Source organism: Myxocyprinus asiaticus, chromosome 17, assembly GCF_019703515.2.
Source record: "Myxocyprinus asiaticus isolate MX2 ecotype Aquarium Trade chromosome 17, UBuf_Myxa_2, whole genome shotgun sequence".
NCBI lineage: Eukaryota > Metazoa > Chordata > Actinopteri > Cypriniformes > Catostomidae > Myxocyprinus > Myxocyprinus asiaticus.
The window spans coordinates 15,492,916-15,514,137 of record NC_059360.1 but is presented as its reverse complement, the minus strand read 5'-3'; the positions used below and the strand labels follow the sequence as shown (position 1 = coordinate 15,514,137).

Sequence of the window (21,222 nt, the reverse complement as noted above, 5' to 3'; positions counted from 1 at the left end):
ATTTCAAGACGCAAGTCTGGCATTTTACGGGTCTTGGGAACCCTGGCTTACTCCTTTTATTGATGCATGATCATGTATCCCACAAGTCCAAAGAATAAAAATGGAACTGGTGACTCACCACCAGAATCTAGCGATCTAGCTTACAATATGTGATCAACCTTGCTACTACTCAGCAACACCCTTGTGACCATTCAGAATAGGCCTGGGTATTGATACAGATTTCCCGATTCAATTCGGATTCACAGTCTCTCGATTCGATACCGATTTCGATTCATATGGGTACATTTCAGTTACAATGTCCATTTTGCTGACATATTAAAGAAATTCTCTCTCAGCTAATGCTGTCAGTTATACAGGGGGCCTTCTAATGTGGTACATTATAGAAGTATTAATTTGACAAATTCTGTTTCATCATTTTGGTCACATTTTAGCTTTTTAAAAATGCACAAATTCCATGTATTCTGACGTCAGCCAGGTCTCCTAAGCAACCAAATTGGCCCGGTTGCTAGGGAGGGTAGAGTCACATGGGGTAATCTCCTCGTATTTGCTATAATGTGGTTCTCCCTCTCGGTGGGGTGCGTGGTGAGTTGTGCGTGGATGCTGCTGAGAATAGCGTGAAGCCTCCACACGCACTATGTCTCCGCGGTAATGCGCTCAACAAGCCACGTGATAAGATGCGCGGATTGATGGTCTCAGATGCGGAGGCAACTGAGATTTGTCCTCCGCCACCCGGATTGAGGCGAGTCACTACGCCACCACAAGGACCTTGAGCGCATTGGGAATTGGCCATTCCGAATTGGGGAGAAAAGGGGAGAAAACAATAAATAAATTCCATCAATAAATTTTATTGCATATATATATATATATATATATATATATATATATATATATATATATATAATAGAACAAATTATACATAAACAATAAACGTGTAACAATATATATATATATATATATATATATATATATATATATATATATTGTTACACGTTTATTGTTTACATGTATAATTTGTTCTATTTGCATTATCTTAGCATCTGAAACCTTTTGAATTCGATACTGAATTTTTACTTTAAGTTACTATGTGAATTAAAAAAAAATTATTTAACACCTTATTTTTATAGGACTAGTTAGTATATTCTGACTGTATAGTAGAGCACTTTAGTGAGTTGGGACATCGCTAGTAAAAATGTTTGTTTCCCACTGCATAAGAGATATAATTTTTCTTTCATCAGGCTCCTAATGATTTAGGCAATGTAAATAATATTTTTTTAACACCTGCTACAGTAGTAGTAAAAATGTATAATACATTTTCTAAAGCTATAACATTTGTCAACATACCGTAGTTACTGTCACTACTGTAAAATCATGATAAAGGTAAGCAAGGATGATTATGTGTAATTTAAAAAAAACCTTTATTTAACATGCTGGGTATTGTCTTTTTTCCTCGTCAGTGCTGAATAGAATATCGGGGGTGTCCAGCTGTTTGAGATATTTGACTTCCTTGTTAGCGAGATATTTTCAGAATTCAAATGGGTCTTAGGTTTAGAAGTCTCGCCAAGATATCAAGGCCTTATGATTATCAAGAGAAGCCGACAGGATATCAAGTGATCAGTTCTGCACTATCCCATCCCTGGAGTGCTAAAAGTGAGGGAAGGCCAGTTGAAGTGCGGGCTCCAGAATTGCTCTAGAACAGAGCAGAGCGCTACACTTGCTTGAAAACCAGGCTTCTACTGCACCTCGCAAATGTATATAAACCATATCAAGCTGCTGGACGCCAGTTTCGCATGTGCATGTGCATGTGCATGCATGTGCTTTACTTGAATCGATCTTAGGAGTTAATATCGAGATCGTTCAAATGAAGATTGCGATACATCGTAAAATCAATATTTTTACCCACCCCTAATTCAGAACACCCTAGCAACCACTTGGCAAAACTCTAAAAAGCATTCAGAACACCTTAGCAACCTCATAGCATGTCCTGGGTAGGGTTGCACCAGCTGTGTGTAAGGTCTCACTTAAGTTGGGACGTAAACTTCACACTAAGGGCTTAGTAACTACTAGTTAGTTTGTAACTAAGTCAGTGCTTAATTTGGTTGCACCACCTGTTCTTAAGGCAAGACTTAACTAGTAGGTCGTAAGCTCTCCGTAAAGTAATGCGTAGTCACATGACGTTTACCTGTATTTATCCAATAAACAGCCTTCAAATTTGTACACAGAAGTGTTAAAAAGCCATGAATTTCAATTTGATCTTGTTCAAACCTTGTTTGCTCACGTAACTGTCAACTGTAATAAATAATATTCCCATTGAAATACGATACGTTATAAAACAAGATTTCATTAATGATATATTTAGCTTATATAAATAACAACAATGGTGATACGATCAAATATTTAGTAGTGGGTAAATTGTGACTTAGTTCCCAAGTTGTACCGTACGTATAGCTGGTGCAACCGGCCCCTGGCAACTACCCAAAATGCCCTAGCATTGTGGATGTGACTTTTGTGCTATTCACGTTTTCTTTAAAAATGCCTAAAACTAGTTTTATTTGAAGTTGAAGTATGTAATTTCTGCGAAGTATATAACGTTGTGCAACAGAAACACAGTGTTTACAGTTTTCGTATTATTTCAGTGCTATGTTTGTGTACATTATCAATAATTATAATATTGCACAAACGTTTACATTGCTATTTCAATTCACATTTCCTTCCTGCGCCTTTGCTATTTTTTTGTTTTGCCTTTGTACGAAATGTCACCTGCAGCCGTCGTCTCTAAATGAGTGTAAGCATGTAGGACGTCTGACAGCTGAGCCGCTTAATGTTCTTAAACAAAGGGCAGCTCTCACTAATGATGTATGTTACAAATATTTGCATAAGACCAGTGAATGAATGATCTGAATATGGCATTATATGTCAGTCTAAACCCTGTCAAAAAAAAAAAAAAAAAAAAAAAAAAGTTCTTTATGGCTTTTTGCAGGTTTTGTATAACCTTTTTCGTCTGTTTAATCTGAGCTGACGGGACGCGTGTTATCAAATATTTGCCCTTATGATTGTCATGATACCAAAATTTCAGTAGTTGACAATAATAGTACAAATGTATGTTGCTTGATGTCAGTTGTGCTTCAACAGCAAAAATATGCTAATGCCTACACTTTTATTTAAAAAGTTAAATATTAATAAATAATACACTTTTTATATATTAATATTGTTTTATTTTAGTATGGACTCTTGTACTTTTGACATCCGTATTTGTCTAAGTTGATTTGATATACAGTCGGACAGTAATTGTGAGACTGAATTTCCCTCTTCGTTTAGTAAATATGTGATGGAAATGGAAAAAAACTTGAGAAAAGAATTATATATATATATATATATATATATATATATATCCTCATTTAGCCAAATGATCTCGTATGATTTGAGAAGTTGACGGAATGGGGACAGTTGAAGCACAGAGCAAGAAAGAGTGAGTGGTTTTGTAAAAGAAACAACCTCGCAGCTGTGGTTGGATAACCGACTTTTCATAAAACCAATAAATAATATTTGAACTTGCACTAGACAGAAACTTCAGGATTTCGATTAGTCATGTTAGCCATGCTGTTTCAACGTTTATCCTAAATATCTACTCCACACTTCCATCGTTTGTCTGACCTGTTTCACTGGTCTTGCAGAATTATATTGACGCACACCCAGAGACTATCATTCTGGACCCACTTCCAGCCATCAGAACTCTGCTAGACCGCTGCAAGTCTTACCAGCTGGTCCATCGGATAGAGGACTGCATGAGAGGTACGGTCACCCAGCACCCCTTCTCCTGGTTTCTGTGTTGTTTTTACAGGTTATGCCAGTGCCGATCAGTAGAGGTGGGTGATATGACCAAATTCTTATATCATGATATGAGTAATTTTATATCACGATAACGATATATATCACGATATAGTAATTTATTTTTAGAAAATCAGTACAAATTGGTTAATAACTGTTATATAATTTTCTTTTTATTTGGAACTTGACAATAGTCCAAGTAGAAAACAAACTATTAAAAAAAAATGTTGATATGTTGTTGACCCTTAATATTATTATTATAAACTTTCCTCAAGAAACTCAGGATCTTCCCAGAGCATAAAATAATGCATAAATAAAAAAAAATCTACTGAAAATAAACACTCATTTCTTCATTTGTGGGGTAAAGGAGGAAATGGGAAACATGGCTTTACTCAAAAAGGGCAGTCTTTAATAATAACTCAAAATAGCTTTCCAGCATTTAACACACAGACATCTTGGTGCGACTCTCTCTCTCTCTCTCTCTCTCTCTCTCTCTCTCTCTCTCTCTCTCTCTCTTCTCTCTCAGTCTCTGCCGTGGTTCCTCCTTACATCGCTCTCCCCATTGCTCACTGCAATCAGAAACAGGTGTTAGACATATTGTGCTCAGGTGTGTGCACCCTTACCACTTTCTCTCTCTGAACGAATGCTCCACCATGCCCCCACCTCCAGGGAGCCATCTGGCCTGTCCCCCCCTCCCCCTCCCCCCATTTCTGGAGAAAAAGTCAGCAACAGCCATCCGCGCCCCCGGTCGGTGGACCACCTTGAAGTTAAAAGGCTGTAAAGCCAGATACCAATGGGTGATCCGCGCATTAGTATCCTTCATGCGGTGGAGCCACTGGAGTGCTGCATGGTCAGCACAGAGGGTGAAGGCCCTCCCCAACAGATAGTATCAGAGGGTGAGAACAGCCCATTTGATGACCAGACATTCCTTATCAATGGTGCTGTACTTGGTCTCTCTTAGCGATAGCTTGCGACTAATGTACAGCACCGGCCGCTCCTCCTCGACCACCTGCGAGAGCACCGCCCCCAGCCCCCTGTTCGAAGCGTCCGTCTGTAAAACAAATGTGAGAGAGAAATTAGGTGCATGTAAAAGCGGCCCGCCACAAAGTGCAGCTTTCACCTGTGTAAACGCCTGTTGACACTGCTCCATCCACTGGACGAGGTCTGGAGCTCCCTTTTTAGTGAGATGAGTCAGCGGGCTGGTGACGTCCAAATAATTAGGCACAAACCTTCTATAATAGCCAGCCATCCCCAGGAACTGTCTCACCTCCTTTTTGGTCTTGGGTCTCAGGCAAGCCGCAACCGCTGCGATCTTATCAATTTGGGGGCGCACCTGCGTGACCCAAATGGAACCCCAGATACTTCTTGGGATTTGCCGTGAGTCCTGCAAGTCGCAGCGACCTCAGAGCAACCCTCAGATGCTGCATATGCCGCTACCAATCATGACTGTATATGATGATGTCATCCAAATAGGCAGCAGCATAAGCCGAGTGCTGTCTGGGAACTCAGTCCATAAGGTGCTGAAACGTAGCCGGGGCCCCGAACAAACCGAACGGAAGTGTCACGAATTGATGTGAGCCAAATGGTGTGAAAAAAGGCCGTTTTTTTCACGGGACATCAGCGTTAAGGGGATCTGCCAATAACCCTTTGTCAAATCCAGCGTCGAATAAAAGCGAGCGGTGTCCAACCGATCAAGCAGTTCATCAATACGAGGCATTGGGTATGCGTCAAATTTAGACACTGCATTGACTTTTCTGTAATCCACGCAGAACCGAACCGACCCGACCCGTCGCTCTTAGGATCTAGAACGACCGGGCTGGACCAGTCACTGTGGGATTCTTCTATTACCCTCATATCGAGCATTGCATCTAATTCTTTCCAAACTACTTTTTTCTTGCTCGGGAAGCCAGTAGGGATGACTACGTACCACTACCCCAGGCGTAGTTTCGATGTGGTACTGTATGAGGTTTGTACCACCAGGCAGAGGTGAGAACACGTCTGAAAATTCTTTCTGCCACTTGGCAACCTCTGTGACTTGAGATGGTGAGAGGTGGTCTCCACAAGTGACCCTGTGCAGGTACATATGTTTATGTCTATATTTGTCTTTGTGGGCATTGTGTGTGTCCAGGTGCTATTGAACCAGACATGACAGATGGTTCTGTAACAAAATCATCTGTAAGCCCCAGTCTGTATATCTCCAATCCCTTCATCCTGATATCAGACTCCCACACTTTATCAAGAAAGCATGAAAAAAGCATGCAGCGTGTTCATTAAACATACTGCAATGCAAATTAATGTTATTTTCTCACCCTCATGCCATCTAAGATGTGTATGACTTTTTCTTCTGCTGAACACAAACGAAGATTTTTAGAAGAATATTTCAGCTCTGTAGGTCCTCACAAGTGAATGGGTACGAAATTTTTGAAGCTCTAAAAACACAAAGACAGCATAAAAGTAATCCACACGACTCCAGTGGTTAAATCCATATCTTTGAAGCGATTTGATAGTTGTGGTGAGAAACAGATCAATATTTAAGACCTTTTTTACTATGAATCTCCACTTTCACTTTCACATTCTTCTTCTTTTGTTTTTGGCGATTTGCTTTTTTGTGCGTATCACCACCTACTGGCCAGGGAGGGGAATTTCTAGTAAAAAGTGGCTTAAATATTGATCTGTTTCTTACCAAGACTTATCATATAGTTACTGATGATATGGATTTAAACACTGGAGTCTTATGGATTACTTTTTGGCTGTCTTTATGTGCTTTTTGGCGCTTCAAATTTTCTGTACTCATTCACATAAATTATATAGACATACAGGGTTGAGATATTCTAAAAATCTTTGTTTGTATTCAGCAGAAGAAAGAAAGTCATACACATCCGGGATGGCATGAGGGTGAGTAAATTATAAGTTGAACCATGTTCTGTAAGTTGAACCATGCCACTGCCTGGCCATCTGTCACCCACTTGCCTTTGACATTCTCGGGCGGACACTACCCCCACATCCCACTCTTTAGCAACAGCATGCATGTCTGACAGTGGTTACCATAGCAACACACATGGCAGCCGCTCTATATTATGGTTTCCACTCTCACTGGATGAGGGTTTGAGGATGGCGCATATTAACAGTTACTAGCTCCATTCTAAAACCTAGTGAACTGCCTTGCTGTCTGCTGCCTACATAGGGAGCTGCCTTCTAAGGCAGCATCCTGACTGAAATGGAATCTCATATGTGACCGATTATTCAACTTCTTCGCACGCCACACAAACAGCACTCCTCACGAGAGGGAGCGTGAGCATATTGCTAAGCTAATGACTCAGTACTCTAGTAAGAAAATAATTACATGGCGCTTACAAATATTAGGTAAAATAGTTCATTTTTAATTAGATTAAACTATTTGTATCGATATTCCTCAATATTGAATTAAATGTAATTTGTCGCGACTGTACGGCATCTTCAAAATTGGAGTAATATGCTAGTATGCTCTTCCATACATTGTGTATGCTGTGTATATGTATGTAGGTAGGGTTGGGTGATATAAACAAAAATGTATAGTGTAATATTCTTGAAATCTTTTGTAGATAATGTCAGTATATGTAAATTTTTATGGAAAGTGATTCCAATTTTTTTTTTTATTTGAAACAGCATTTACCATTAAACCATTTAGGAAGCATTAAATAGAACTAGCGCATCCGTTTTCATTCTACACATCTTTGTGTCTTCACTCTCTCTCTTTGCCTGTGCATTGTATGTGTGTATGCATTTTTTTTTACTGGTGCACAGGAAGTCACCCCCAAAGTAATGTTTTAATGAATAATCTTAGTCATCTGTGTTCACTCAGTTACTTAATGAGACACCTAGCGATTAGATAAGGGCCACTTTTTTTTTTTTTTTTTTTGGCTCCACTGTCATCTATATGACTCATGCACATCATGAAGGACTACAACTAAACACTGTCGTCCTCCTGTCATATGTTCTGCTTGTGGAGGCAAAGCAGGTCCAGAGCAGAATTTACACATCTGAAATACTTTCCCTCAATTCTGTTTATGTAGCCTAATTTACACACAGGACACCATTTATTTGTGCAGGAGAATTCAGAGCATTTTAGGCTAGAAAAGGCAAAGATTCACACCTTTATTTCATCCGGAGCCAGATCCACTCCATTTCTGTGATAACATGTTTGTGGTTTTGCTGTGGGCTATTTTTGATGTTTCAAAGAACTGTTTATTACAACATGAATCGGAAAAGTGCCTTACACATTAAAACTGCAGGTTTTAATATATACAGACTGGGAAAAAACATAAGCTTAGATCTTAAAAGACCCCATGAAATAAAAATTGTGGCTTTTAGTCTGTGCGCTAAGTTTGAGGCCATGTAGATGCAAGTGTACACCTAAACATTGACAAAATTCACTTTTAGCAGATATATCCGCATTTAAAATTGACAGCTAGTCTTTTTTGGGAACACTGATCAAAAATATTGATGACTCATCTTGCACTACACACGTTTTTTAAAAAACTTTTATCTGCTATAGTGCACTGATGGTGGAGCTCATTTCTCCTCTGCTTTCTCAAACCAGCCCATCTGGCACCAACAATCATGCCACGGTCCACATCTCTAAGATCACATTTTTTCACCATTCTGATGGTTGATGTGAAAATTAACTGAATGCACTGCACTGCTGCCACACAATTAGATAATCGCATGGATGATTTTTGGTGCCAGGTGGGCTGGTTTGAGTATTTCTGTAACTGCTGATCTCCTGGGATTTTCACGCACAACAGTCTCTAGAATTTACTCAGAATGGTGCCAAAAACAAAAAAGCAGTTCTGTGGATGGAAATGCCTTGTTGATGAGAGAGGTCAACAGAGAATGGCCAAAAGGGTTCAAACTGGCAAAGTCTACGGTAACTCTGATAACTGTTCTGTACAATTGTGGTGAGAAGAATAGGGGGTTGGCGCTGTTTTGGCAGCACGAGAGGGACCTACACAATATTAGGCAGGTGGTTTTGATGTTGTGGCTGATCGGTGTGTATATATATATACAGTATTTTCCTCTCTACTAAAATATATCGCATAAAGCCTGTAAATCTGACAGCCAGTAGGTTTGGGCTTTAACAAAACCACATCCTTGTGTTTGCTGTAACAAAGGGCTGAATGGATAGAGGAAGAGACTAATGTGATATTAGACCTCCCGTCAGTGCTGTTCTGCAGGATCAGGGCCAAAGAACCATAGCAATGCTTTATAAACGTGTACTAAACATTCCATAAATGTCACATAAATGCTGGCTCCTACAGGTCTGCAGAGAGCCCGGAGTGTTTAGACAGACCTGAAGATTAATCCCGGACCCTCACAGGGCCAAAAACATGAACATCACTCAGCGTTTGTCCCTGCTTATGAAGATCTCTCATTACTCTTTCCATTTTATTTACACAATCTCTCTTGGCCAAAATAAATGGAATCTCTATTCCCAAAAATAAGTCACATATTAGCGGCTATAAAGTACACAAACCTTGTAGCTGTTTTACGTGGCTGTATTGAAGCCTTTCATAAATGCTGCTTTTAGAGCTTTCCCTGCTTCCCTGTTGATTACCTCCGAAATAATTTCGACCTGTATAATAGAAGTCTATGAGGCCAGCGTTCCAGTGGGTTAAAAGCAGAAATGTAAAGTTTGTAGTTTTGTTAAAGCACATTAATTATTCAATAATAAAAAAATCATAAAAAATTGTCTATATTGTCCTTTTTGAGGTGGAACTGCTTTTCTAGGTGATTTAAACTTCTGGTTATGCATTACAAATGTAATTTGTGTTGGTGGGGTTTGCTCCATGTAAACAGCATTTATCAGAGCCAATAGTTACTCAATGTCCCTCTTCCATATCCTTGCATGTATCATGCGAATGTTACCAGGTTTCCAGGCTTTACATGGTCATGACATGAGTTGAAAGATTGGATTAAACTTTGCACAGACGAGGTTGGTAAACAATTTTATCAAACTAATTAGTCTCAAGCCAAATCGTATGATGTTTAAGTCTATACTTAAGTGGCATGTTTTCAAAAGTGTTTTAACATTTATTCCTGTGTTCAAACGTTGCTCCATAGATTGGAGTCAAGTTATTTGAGTCAAAATTTTGTGATCAAAAACATGTCACAGATGCTGTGGATAGAGCTTAAATCTTTAAGCTCTGAGTGTGTTTTAAAGGATTTCCTGTTTCAGTGGCATAACCAAAATTAAAGGCTTTTTATTTTGACAAAAAAAAAAAAAAAAAATTACATTTTTTAATGATAGATTTTTAATAAATTCTGAGAAACTGTTGAAAAATCACAAAAATTAACTTTTGTCTTATTTTTCTGATTTGACATTATATACCTCAGGGTGTAAATAAGGTGGCTCTGAAAAAACACTTTTGTTTTGTTCCTAACCATATCACCTGTAACTGAGTAAAATTTTGTGTTGATATGATAAAGCAATCAAAAGTTATAGCATTAAAAAAAAATTTAACCTGTTGTCCTAAAATGTCTCCAAGTGTATAAAAGCCACTCCAAACAAATAAAACATAATTGTACATAAGAACTAATTACACATGCAAATACAACAATGACTTATGGTTTTATAGCTTGCAGACATGATTTTAGATATGAGATTTCACAGAATGAATTTAATTTTGTGCCGTTTGTGTCATCATTGAGTCAGTGTCATGTATTTGGCGCAATCTCCTGGTGGCCATATGTAAGTTAGAGTGATTGATCACATGACCCAAATATGGAAAACTATTATCATTGGTTGGAGCAATCTGAACCCAATCCGATTGGTTTAGCGTACAATGTGCAAGATGCCAGATGCTGTGTGTACAATGTGCTTTGTGTGGGTTATATAATGATCTATGCATCTGATTACATTGTGTGTGGGCTCGTTTTAAAGATAATCACCTCCTCTATGTAATGGCGTGTGGATATTTTAGGTTTTGTTTATTTTACATTAAGTTATAAGTGAAAATGTTGGATATGAGCAACACTTGTTCACATGAAACATGTATGTCAAAGAAAACATACTTGGATATTACTTGCTATAATTTTGTCTGTGAATAAAACAAATGGCTGGTTGTATTCTACTCTTGGAGAGCTTTCCAACAACATATGACACATGGCTCAGTGACTTTTATTTTTAAGAGTCTGCAAAAATTGATCTTTTGTTTTACCGCTGCTGTGCTATTCTGCACACATGCACACACATCTGTTCATATAAAGAGTGTGGGAAAATAAAATTTAAAAATGGCAAAAGAAGACTAAAACTATAAATATGCACTGACATACGAAAGAACTCAAAATAGCAACAACAACAAAAAATACTTTGTTTGTATTTTTAAGCAGTGTTGGATGGCAAGCCTAATTAGAAGCTGCTTTCCAATTCGCAGGGTCCCTACACAGTGTTTACTGCTCCCTACTCACTGAGCACATGATATCACTTGACAGAATTTGTTCATTTGGAATACCCTGCAACGTCATCAAACACAGAAAATGCTCGAGTCCCTTCGGATTAGAATCTAACTTAAGATGGCTGAATACCTTGTAGTCCACTTCGAAGGCCATTGTCAGTCGATTGGAACGCACCTATAGACTATCGGAACCACCCAGTTAGACAAGAAGTTGCCATCTAATTGATATGTAAAACAACCAACCACATTTTGCTTGTTGTGTTTTCTGAAAAAGTATTGTGTGTTGACATAGGCAGATGGAACGGTTTGTGGTGCTGGGATGAAAACTAAAGCTACTACTGAAATGAAATAAAATTGATCATTTTCCACTGTTAACCCTTATATTAACCCTTTCACCATGCCTTTTCTTCCTTAAGCAATGAAAAGCAACTCATCAGCACTTTCAGTTGTCACACAGGCGGTTAACCATGACTGTGAACATATCTGAGTGCTGTGTCTTCATCCTGTTGAGGCTTCAGTCTTCAGCTCATTTCCTGCGCTACGCTATCAAATGTTCCCAAAACATGTCTTATCTCCCCTGGTGACAGTACTAACACTGACGTCTGGCTGAAAGCATGAAGGGCTGTTGCGGTGGCACGTTTTTACCACCACAGTGCCTAAGGGCCAACCACTGCTGGTAAATGTTGGTGTACTGTGGATGGGGGGGAGGTGGAGGGTGTGCGTCCAAATTACGTGTTTGTTGTGGATCAGACTTTAAAAAGTGTGACATTGAACAGGTAATAGAAATTAAACCCTTTGTAAAATATCATAAATAGAAAATACAATGATACAAAACTAAAACATTGTTTGCACTGGTTCTAAAATGTCTGTCTGTTATTGCACCAATAGCCTTTCTTATAAGACGGTAACATGTAAACATCAACGGCTAAAAATATACCAGAATGTCAAAATCTGGTAATAAAGCTAAACTTAAATATTCAGCATGACTAAATATAGGTGAACAGATGGACAAGAATGTAATGGTGGTTCAGTCCTACCTTGGCTGAAAGCTTTTTAATTGTCAGATGTTTTTAATTTTCCGGTTTTTGAGAGGATTTCACATTGCATATGATGTTTCCAGCCACACTGAATACACGTTCAGAAGCAGTATTAATTTCTTAAACGAAATTACTGACAAAAATGAATTTTTTTTTTTGTGAACAAAGATGAAAAATACGCATCATGAGGATAATCAAACAATTCTACTTAAAACATTGTTGACGAAAATATGACGAGAAATAAATAACACTGCAAGATATTACCAATGCAATAAAAATATATTAGAAGAAGAAAAATCTTCTATCCAGTCATAGTATTTTGAGGATCGCCTTTTACTTATCCTATATCCTATAGGACATTAGGGCAGTTCCAGTGTTATGAATGTGACATTTGCTGTGAAAATATGAAATTTAACTTCATATATAAAGTACTCATTACCAGTATATCAAACAGTTTATATATATATAATCATAGACCCCTGCAGATAGAGTTATAATACCCATCAAGACTGCATGATGAATTAAAATAAGATTGAAATTACCATTTTTCCATGGCATGGTTGACATTTTTGTGGAATTGCCCATTAGTCAGCTATATCAATAACATAAATATAATATTACCACATATATCTGCTCATAGACTTGTAACTTGTACTAAATTGCATGTATCTGCCCAGACAATAAAAGTGAATGCACAGCTGAACTTGAACAAGTTTAGGCCAGTGCCATAACAATGAGCTATGTTGCGTAAAGTCATATTCATATGTCTAATCTAGCATGAAGAATCGACAACACCATAACAAAAGATCTAATACTTTACTCATGATATGCTATTACTTTATGAGTTTATTTCAGGTTTTCGCAAGGTCTTATAAGTTAATGCCTTTAGATGCACATCACCGCCATTGACAATCCACCACCGTGGTAGGGTGGTTGTCACTATGATCCTAGCAGCCCTTTGTTACATTGCAACAATGTCAGATTAATTCACTGGACCTAAGGTCTGGACTTTTACCCTGCTGAGGTGATGGTGTGATGAGTTAGAAAGCATAGAGGAAGACATACACTCACTGAGAACTTTATTAGGAACACTATGTTCCTAATAAAGTGCCCGACGTTGTCCTCTGCTGTTGTAGCCCATCCGCCTCAAGATTTGACGTGTTGTACATTCTGAGATGCTATCACTACAATTGTACAGAGCGGTTATCTGAGTTACCATAGCCTTTCTGTCAACTCGAACCAGTCTGGACATTCTCCGCTGACCTCTCTCATCAACAAGGCATTTCCATCCGCAGAACTGCCGCTCACTGGATGTTTTTTGTTTTTGGCTTCATTCTGAGTAAACTCTAGATACTGTTGTGTGTGAAAATCCCAGGAGATCAGCAGTTACAGAAATACTCAAACCAGCCCATCTGGCACCAACAATCATGCCACAGTTAGAATCCACTGCTAAATTAATTCCACTGCTGCCACATAATTATTTGACTGGATAATCACATGAATAAGTAGGTGTGCATGTTTTCCTAATAAACTAGATTGATGGGTCACCCACAGAACATATTTTAAGGGCAACATCAACTATCTACAAGGTATACAACCAGGCTCCTGAAAAGTTGCCACTACAAGGTTTTAAGGGTGTTGCTTAAGTGTTCTGGAGTGTTTTTTTGCAAATTGCTAGGGTGTTGTAGGTGGTTGCTAGGTTGTTGCTTATTGCCCCCAAATTTAAGCAACCTTCCCCCAACCTACCTCAATATCTATGATATTTTTGGTCACTAGTTTTGGCATGGTCCCTTCTTCAAAATTAAGTTTTGTCCATATTATCATCCGCCAGATGAAATTGGTTAGTTTGATGGCTTCTCTGGATGAGAAATACTGGAATCTTTAAATGCGTATACCTGCTAAGGTAAACTTGTTCAAGTAAACTAGCATATACAGTATTTGACCTCAAAGCTAACATGAATGGACTATAAGGCACTGAACTCCGATTTTGATTAAATGGGGTCTTTAATTTTGTCAAATACATTCTCTTTTACCAGTTAGCCCAGTGCGTATCTCTATTTTGATGACTCGTCCCTGCACGATAATGTACATCCAGTTGGAATTTGCAAACATAGCTACACACAGCTATTGACACTTTTGTTCCATCCATCTCTCTATTTGCTCATCAGACAGTGTGAGTACAGTATTTTCAAACAAAGCCTTGAACCCATGGGTCAAATTACTATGCTTCTATTGACTGCCTGCTGCATAATGCAGAGTGAGTCAGCGTTCAGTGCCTTGTGTTCATTGTTCTTCACTTTCTAAAGTAAATAGGGAAGTAAAGGCAAGCAGAGGGTAACTGATGACAGAGGACCTTTCACAAGTAACGACTTAGTGTTGTTTTATGAGGTTCACTACGAGTAACATCCACTTTTCCCAAATAACATCACGTCTTTGAATGTGTAAGTGCATCTGGCAGCTCTTATCAGAGGAACCAAGTCTCTTTGGCTGAACTTAGTGTTTAATATCCTCCTCACTGGCCTCATCTTACTAGTTCAAACTGTTTTAAGTTTCAGATATTTTTCAGTTGTGTTTATAAATGATAAAAATGACCAGCATAGTTAGTAAGCAGGAGATTTAGTGTTTTAGTAGAGGCTGGCTTCTTGAATAGACATCATTGGTAAATCAGTTTCACCAGACTGTGCTGGTTGACCAGCTTTAAGCCATTTGCACACTTGAACAGCACTGCTCAACATGCACGTGGCCCTCAGACCAATTTTGTGTGTGTGTGTGTGTGTGTGTGTGTGTGTGTGTGTGTGTGTGGCCCATGTGATATCATAATAATGGTGACCACAACTGCAATGCAAAAAATGTCTTCTTACCATGTTAATAAGCAGCAGGGCTGAGCAATATGGTGACTGTATGTACTGTGCAACGGTAACCATTTTTCAGCTGGTAGAGATTCTTTCGAGATTTTAAATAATCTGATGCGAAGCTGAAAACAATCATATGCTTTCCAAACTGTGTCGTAGTCTGTCGCTTTCCATGTAGACGACGCCGAAGCAATTTTGCTTTCATACAACACTCTGCTTGTGTCTGGTGTGAATTTTGTAACCAAGTTGTTTACACATGCCAAACACTGCCAAAACTTGACGCATTAATAGGGCTGTAACGATTCTGAAATTTGGCTGACGATTAATTGTCAAACAAATAATTGTGATTATGATCATAAATTGTCTGTTGTAGGGTTTTCACGATTATGAGGATTAATTGTCTGTTTTAAGGCTTTCACGATTATGACTATTAATTTTCTTATAAATTGTCAGTCGAAATAGGGATATAGATTTCCTTTAAGGCTTTAAAACATTGGGAAATATTGCACAGGGGAAGAATGACATGAATTAATATTTTAAATATCAAAATATTTTCAAATACTTCAAATACAGGTGCATCTCAATAAATTAGAATGTCATGGAAAAGTTCATTTCAGTAATTCAACTGAAATTGTGAAACTCATGTATTAAATAAATTAAATGCACACAGACTGAAGTAGTTTAAGTCTTTGGTTCTTTTAATTGTGATGATTTTGGCACACATTTAACAAAAACCCACCAATTCACTATCTCAAAAAATTAGAATACATCATAAGACCAATAAAAAAACATTTTTAGTGAATTGTTGGCCTTCTGGAAAGTATGTTCATTTACTGTATATGTACTCAATACTTGGTAGGGGCTCCTTTTGCTTTAATTACTGCCTCAATTCGGCGTGGCATGGAGGTGATCAGTTTGTGGCACTGCTGAGGTGGTATGGAAGCCCAGGTTTCTTTGACAGTGGCCTTCAGCTCATCTGCATTTTTTGGTCTCTTGTTTCTCATTTTCCTCTTGACAATACCCCATAGATTCTCTATGGGGTTCAGGTCTGGTGAGTTTGCTGGCCAGTCAAGCACACCAACACCATGGTCATTTAACCAACTTTTGGTGCTTTTGGCAGTGTGGGCAGATGCCAAATCCTGCTGGAAAATGAAATCAGCATCTTTAAAAAGCTGGTCAGCAGAAGGAAGCATGAAGTGCTCCAAAATTTCTTGGTAAACGGGTGCAGTGACTTTGGTTTTCAAAAAACACAATGGACCAACACCAGCAGATGACATTGCACCCCAAATCATCACAGACTGTGGAAACTTAACACTGGACTTCAAGCAACTTGGGATATGAGCTTCTCCACCCTTCCTCCAGACTCTAGGACCTTGGTTTCCAAATGAAATACAAAACTTGCTCTCATCTGAAAAGAGGACTTTGGACCACTGGGCAACAGTCCAGTTCTTCTTCTCCTTAGCCCAGGTAAGACGCCTCTGACGTTGTCTGTGGTTCAGGAGTGGCTTAACAAGAGGAATACGACAACTGTAGCCAAATTCCTTGACACGTCTGTGTGTGGTGGCTCTTGATGCCTTGACCCCAGCCTCAGTCCATTCCTTGTGAAGTTCACCCAAATTCTTGAATCGATTTTGCTTGACAATCATAAGGCTGCGGTTCTCTCGGTTGGTTGTGCATCTTTTTCTTCCACACTTTTTCCTTCCACTCAACTTTCTGTTAACATGCTCAGATACAGCACTCTGTGAACAGCCAGCTTCTTTGGCAATGAATGTTTGTGGCTTACCCTCCTTGTGAAGGGTGTCAATGATTGTCTTCTGGACAACTGTCAGATCAGCAGTCTTCCCCATGATTGTGTAGCCTAGTGAACCAAACTGAGAGACCATTTTGAAGGCTCAGGAAACCTTTGCAGGTGTTTTGAGTTGATTAGCTGATTGGCATGTCACCATATTCTAATTTTTTGAGATAGTGAATTGGTGGGTTTTTGTTAAATGTGAGCCAAAATCATCACAATTAAAAGAACCAAAGACTTAAACTACTTCAGTCTGTCTGCATTGAATTTATTTAATACACGAGTTTCACAATTTGAGTTGAATTACTGAAATAAATGAACTTTTCCATGACATTCTAATTTATTGAGATGCACCTGTATTTCTGTCTTTTTGGTCATCTTTAGTAATGGTCCATTTTACATTTACACAGTTGTTTTTGGAACTCCTTAACAGTTATTATAATATATTAAATAATGCAATAGTGAAATATCTGTGCCCTAAATTCTTCATTTCACACGTTATTTTAAGGCTTTCCGATTAAACACACAATCCCTTATTTCGCAAGGAAGACCTTTGGTATTATGTGTGTATTTGAAAATACATTTCTTTATTCTAATATCTCTCCGCAATAAAAGGGTAGCGGGTGTCTCCACCTCTGTATCACTGTGTGTCATTAGCAATGCATTCAAAATCCTCGCTTATATTTTTGCAGGAGTTAGGCGTGAACCTCCGTAGATGGCATGTGCATCACGGCGTTTTTAGAAGCGGTTAATCACTTAATGGAATAACACCGGAAAATGAGACCAAAAAATGCGCAGTTCATGGCATTTCTATCTCTCTTTAAGATTCCTTTATTTAAATAGTAAAATGTGGTTGGAATCACTGTAATCAAAAATAATTGCGGTTAGATCATTTAGAGGTGCACTCGGTGATTCTAATCCGACACACTTTTTGTCAAATTCTGCAAATATCTCCTCACAGTCTGCTAGCTGTCCATTCTGTGGGTGGGCTGAAAAAAATCTATTATTTGTACACAGCCCTGGCTCTGTAAATGGGACAAAAAAAAAAGTGGATCAGACCGATCCACACAACACTACTCCAGCCAATCAGCAACAGGGTGGTTCTTGCGCGTGCTCAGGATGGGGGGTGGGGGGCAGAGTGAGAGGGAAATTCATTAGAAGAGCAACTTCAAATCTGGCCGATGCAAAATTTCTAAACTCCAAGGAGGACATATGGCTGAGAAACAGACCAAGAGAAAAAGGTCAGATGAATGTAAACTAAAAAAGAAGGATTATGATAAGTTGAGGGCTAGGAGCTGCGTCAACATCGGCGAGGCTTTTCAGCGATGGAGAGACCTCCGAGAGGTAAAAGGAATGATTTGCGTGCATGAATTTGGGGGGCGTAGCTTCCAAAGGAGCACTGAAGGGAGGGGTGTGTTTGTTTTGGCAGTTGAATATCGAATATAAGCAGTGTTTCTCAGGAATCGCTGAGTGCACCTTTAATTATGATCAGACGATTATTTAATAATCATGACAAGCATATGCATTAATTTATAATACAACTAATGGATATTAGTATATTGTGTATAGGTCTGCTTTCATTTTACAACAGCTTCAAACATGGCTTTTCTAATCACATTTATAATGTATTACTTTTTCAGGGTACCTACGGGTCCTTAAAAAGTCTTAAAAGGCTTCAGTTTACTTTTTTTTTAAATTTAAGGCCATAAAAAGTCTTAAATATCTTAAATAAATTGCAAGAAGTCTTAAATTTCATTTGCCGAGGTCTTAAATTTTGGGGCATGAATAGAGGAGATGCTTAAAACAGCAGAATCTGCGTGAGTCGAAATCATCTCTCTCTCTCTCTCTCTCTTTCTCTCTCTCGCTCTCGTGCATCCATCATTTAGCAGCTGACGCTTGAGTTTAGTGTGAGTGCACGCAGGGAAGTGCATTTTACTGAACTTACGATGTTACGCATGTATAAACCTTCATAAACCTGTTAATCCGAAATGCAAATGCCGTTATTCTGCATCTCTGTAAGTGAGCGATGCGCTAACACTATTGGTCCTGTTTATAATCGACAAAGCTGTCAACATTGCAATTTGCAAGCACGCGAGGTTGGAGCGGTCTTCTGACGCCTTTCAAATCGTGGCGCTTCCTTATTTTACATCACCTTTGACAATAATTGTAAAGCCAACAGAACTACTCAGCTGTTACATCTCTCATCTCCATCTCTCTAGATCTGACTTACACAGGTATTTTCTCTGCCATCTGAATCAGTCCATTTTAAAAAATGTGTAATAATATACAAAACAATAATAATATAATTACATAAATATTATAATATTAATAATATACACAATATGAAAATATATTATCTATATTTAACATTTAGTATATAATCTGTTTTCAGTATACATCATAACTATTTATCAACATTTTCAATACATATTGTCAACTTTAAACAGCCATTTTTATTTTCATATTAAATTGTCATCAATTACATTCATGCTGTTGCAAACCTGTATGACTTTCTTATTTCAGTGGATATCAAAAGGAGATATTAGGGAGTTTCGGTCACCATTCACATTCACTGAATGAAAAAAAGATGCAGTGCCAGTGAATGAGACTAAACATTTTGCTTGACATCTCCTTTTTTGTTCCATGGCAGAGACAAATTCACACAGACCCAAGGGTGAGCAGTGATGACAGAAATTTAGTTTTTAACGAACTGCCCTTTAACTACCTGTTAAAGTATTTGTTAAAGGTATCTGCCAAGAAAAAAAGATAAATGTTATTCAGCACATGCTAGACTTTATTCACACCAGCACCATATTTGATTTTTGACGAGAATGAAAACGAGGCTGTGCGGGATAGACGGTACAGTCTCTTCAATGAGCTGCACTGCAGTTTAAAGTGTTTTTGAAAAAATATCTTTTCAAGAACACTCAGTAGACAAAAAACTCCAGACAACACGAGTTGTGGAAAATCAGATGGGATCTAGGAGCTTTTTACAATGTACGTGCCATTGAAGAGATGGCAAGTCTATCCCTCACAGCCTCGTTTCCATTCCCTTTAAAAATCAAACATAGACCAGTCCTCTTGTTTACAAAAAATTCAGCGCATGCACAGTATTTGACAGATTAGATGATTAAACGAAAGTATGACACAAAACCACCATACATACTAACATATTCTTAGCGATACAATTACTATAATGAAATGAGTTAATAATAAACATGTAATCATGTCCGCTATAAATTTTTGCTGTAAAGTTGTGAGTTGAAATGATCTCCTAGGTCCAGTCAGCTCCGTTGATGGCTTGAAGCCACAGCAATCAACGAGAGCCCCCAAAATCATTTTTCAACAACGTAATCCGATAAAAGTTTACTTTTTGCGCACAGTTTTTGCCACCACTTCCGTGTTTGATGTAAACGGTGACGTTGCCAAAGCATTGGTCTATTGCGTCACGTCTTGATGGAAAGCACATGACTAAAGAGAAGGGTCACAATATAGGCTACATACTTTAGGATACATGCATTCATAATAAATTCATATAGAGTTTTAATGTTGTATTAACTTATTTAAAAAAAAAAAAAAAAGAAAACACATAAATGCACAATAAAATATATAAAAAAAATAAAACATGTCCAGAGACATCCAAGTAACCTCAGTGGTTTTGTATTTACATGCTAATTAATTATTTAATGTGGTCTTAAATTTTTCTTTTATTTGGCCGTAAAAAGTCTTAAATTTAGTTCCTTCGAACCTGCAGATACCCTGTTTTTTGTTTTTGTCTCAAGTGTTATATAATGTGAAGTTGTTTTTGCACCAAGGCCAGACTTAACCTTTCATTTGTCATGAATAATCTTATCTTTTGGTTTATGTCCATCAAGTTCCAAATAAAACCAGAAAATAATCAAATTAGATAAGGTACCTTTCATTTGTGAAGGATAGACACTGGCGGCCAAAAGTTTGGAATAATGTACAGATTTTGCTCTTATGAAAAGAAATTGGTACTTTTATTCACCAAAGTGTCATTCAACTGATCACAATGTATAGTCAGGACATTAATAATGTGAAAAATTACTATTACAATTTCTTGTTCTTAAACTACTTCAAAGAGTTCTCATAAAAAAAATCCTCCACCTGCAGCAATGACAGCTTTGCAGATCCTTGGCATTCTAGCTGTCAGTTTGTCCAGATACTCAGGTGACATTTCACCTCACACTTCCTGTAGCACTTGCCATAGATGTGGCTGTCTTGTCGGACACTTCTCACGCACCTTACAGTCTAGCTGATCCCAC

General features: G+C 38.2%; 1 protein-coding gene across 3 annotated transcripts in view; it reads left to right on the top strand.

Annotated features, from left to right (window-relative positions):
* Positions 1 to 21,222, top strand: part of itpk1b (inositol-tetrakisphosphate 1-kinase b) — a 97,292-nt gene that overhangs the window by 54,486 nt on the left and 21,584 nt on the right. For all 3 annotated transcript variants that reach the window (XR_007899610.1, XM_051722361.1, XM_051722362.1), the window contains one exon: positions 3,672 to 3,789. Coding sequence is in view for 2 of the 3 variants with exons in the window: in XM_051722361.1 (XP_051578321.1) it covers positions 3,672 to 3,789 (118 nt within the window). In the remaining variant the exon portion in view is untranslated. The remainder of the gene's footprint in view (positions 1 to 3,671; positions 3,790 to 21,222) is intronic.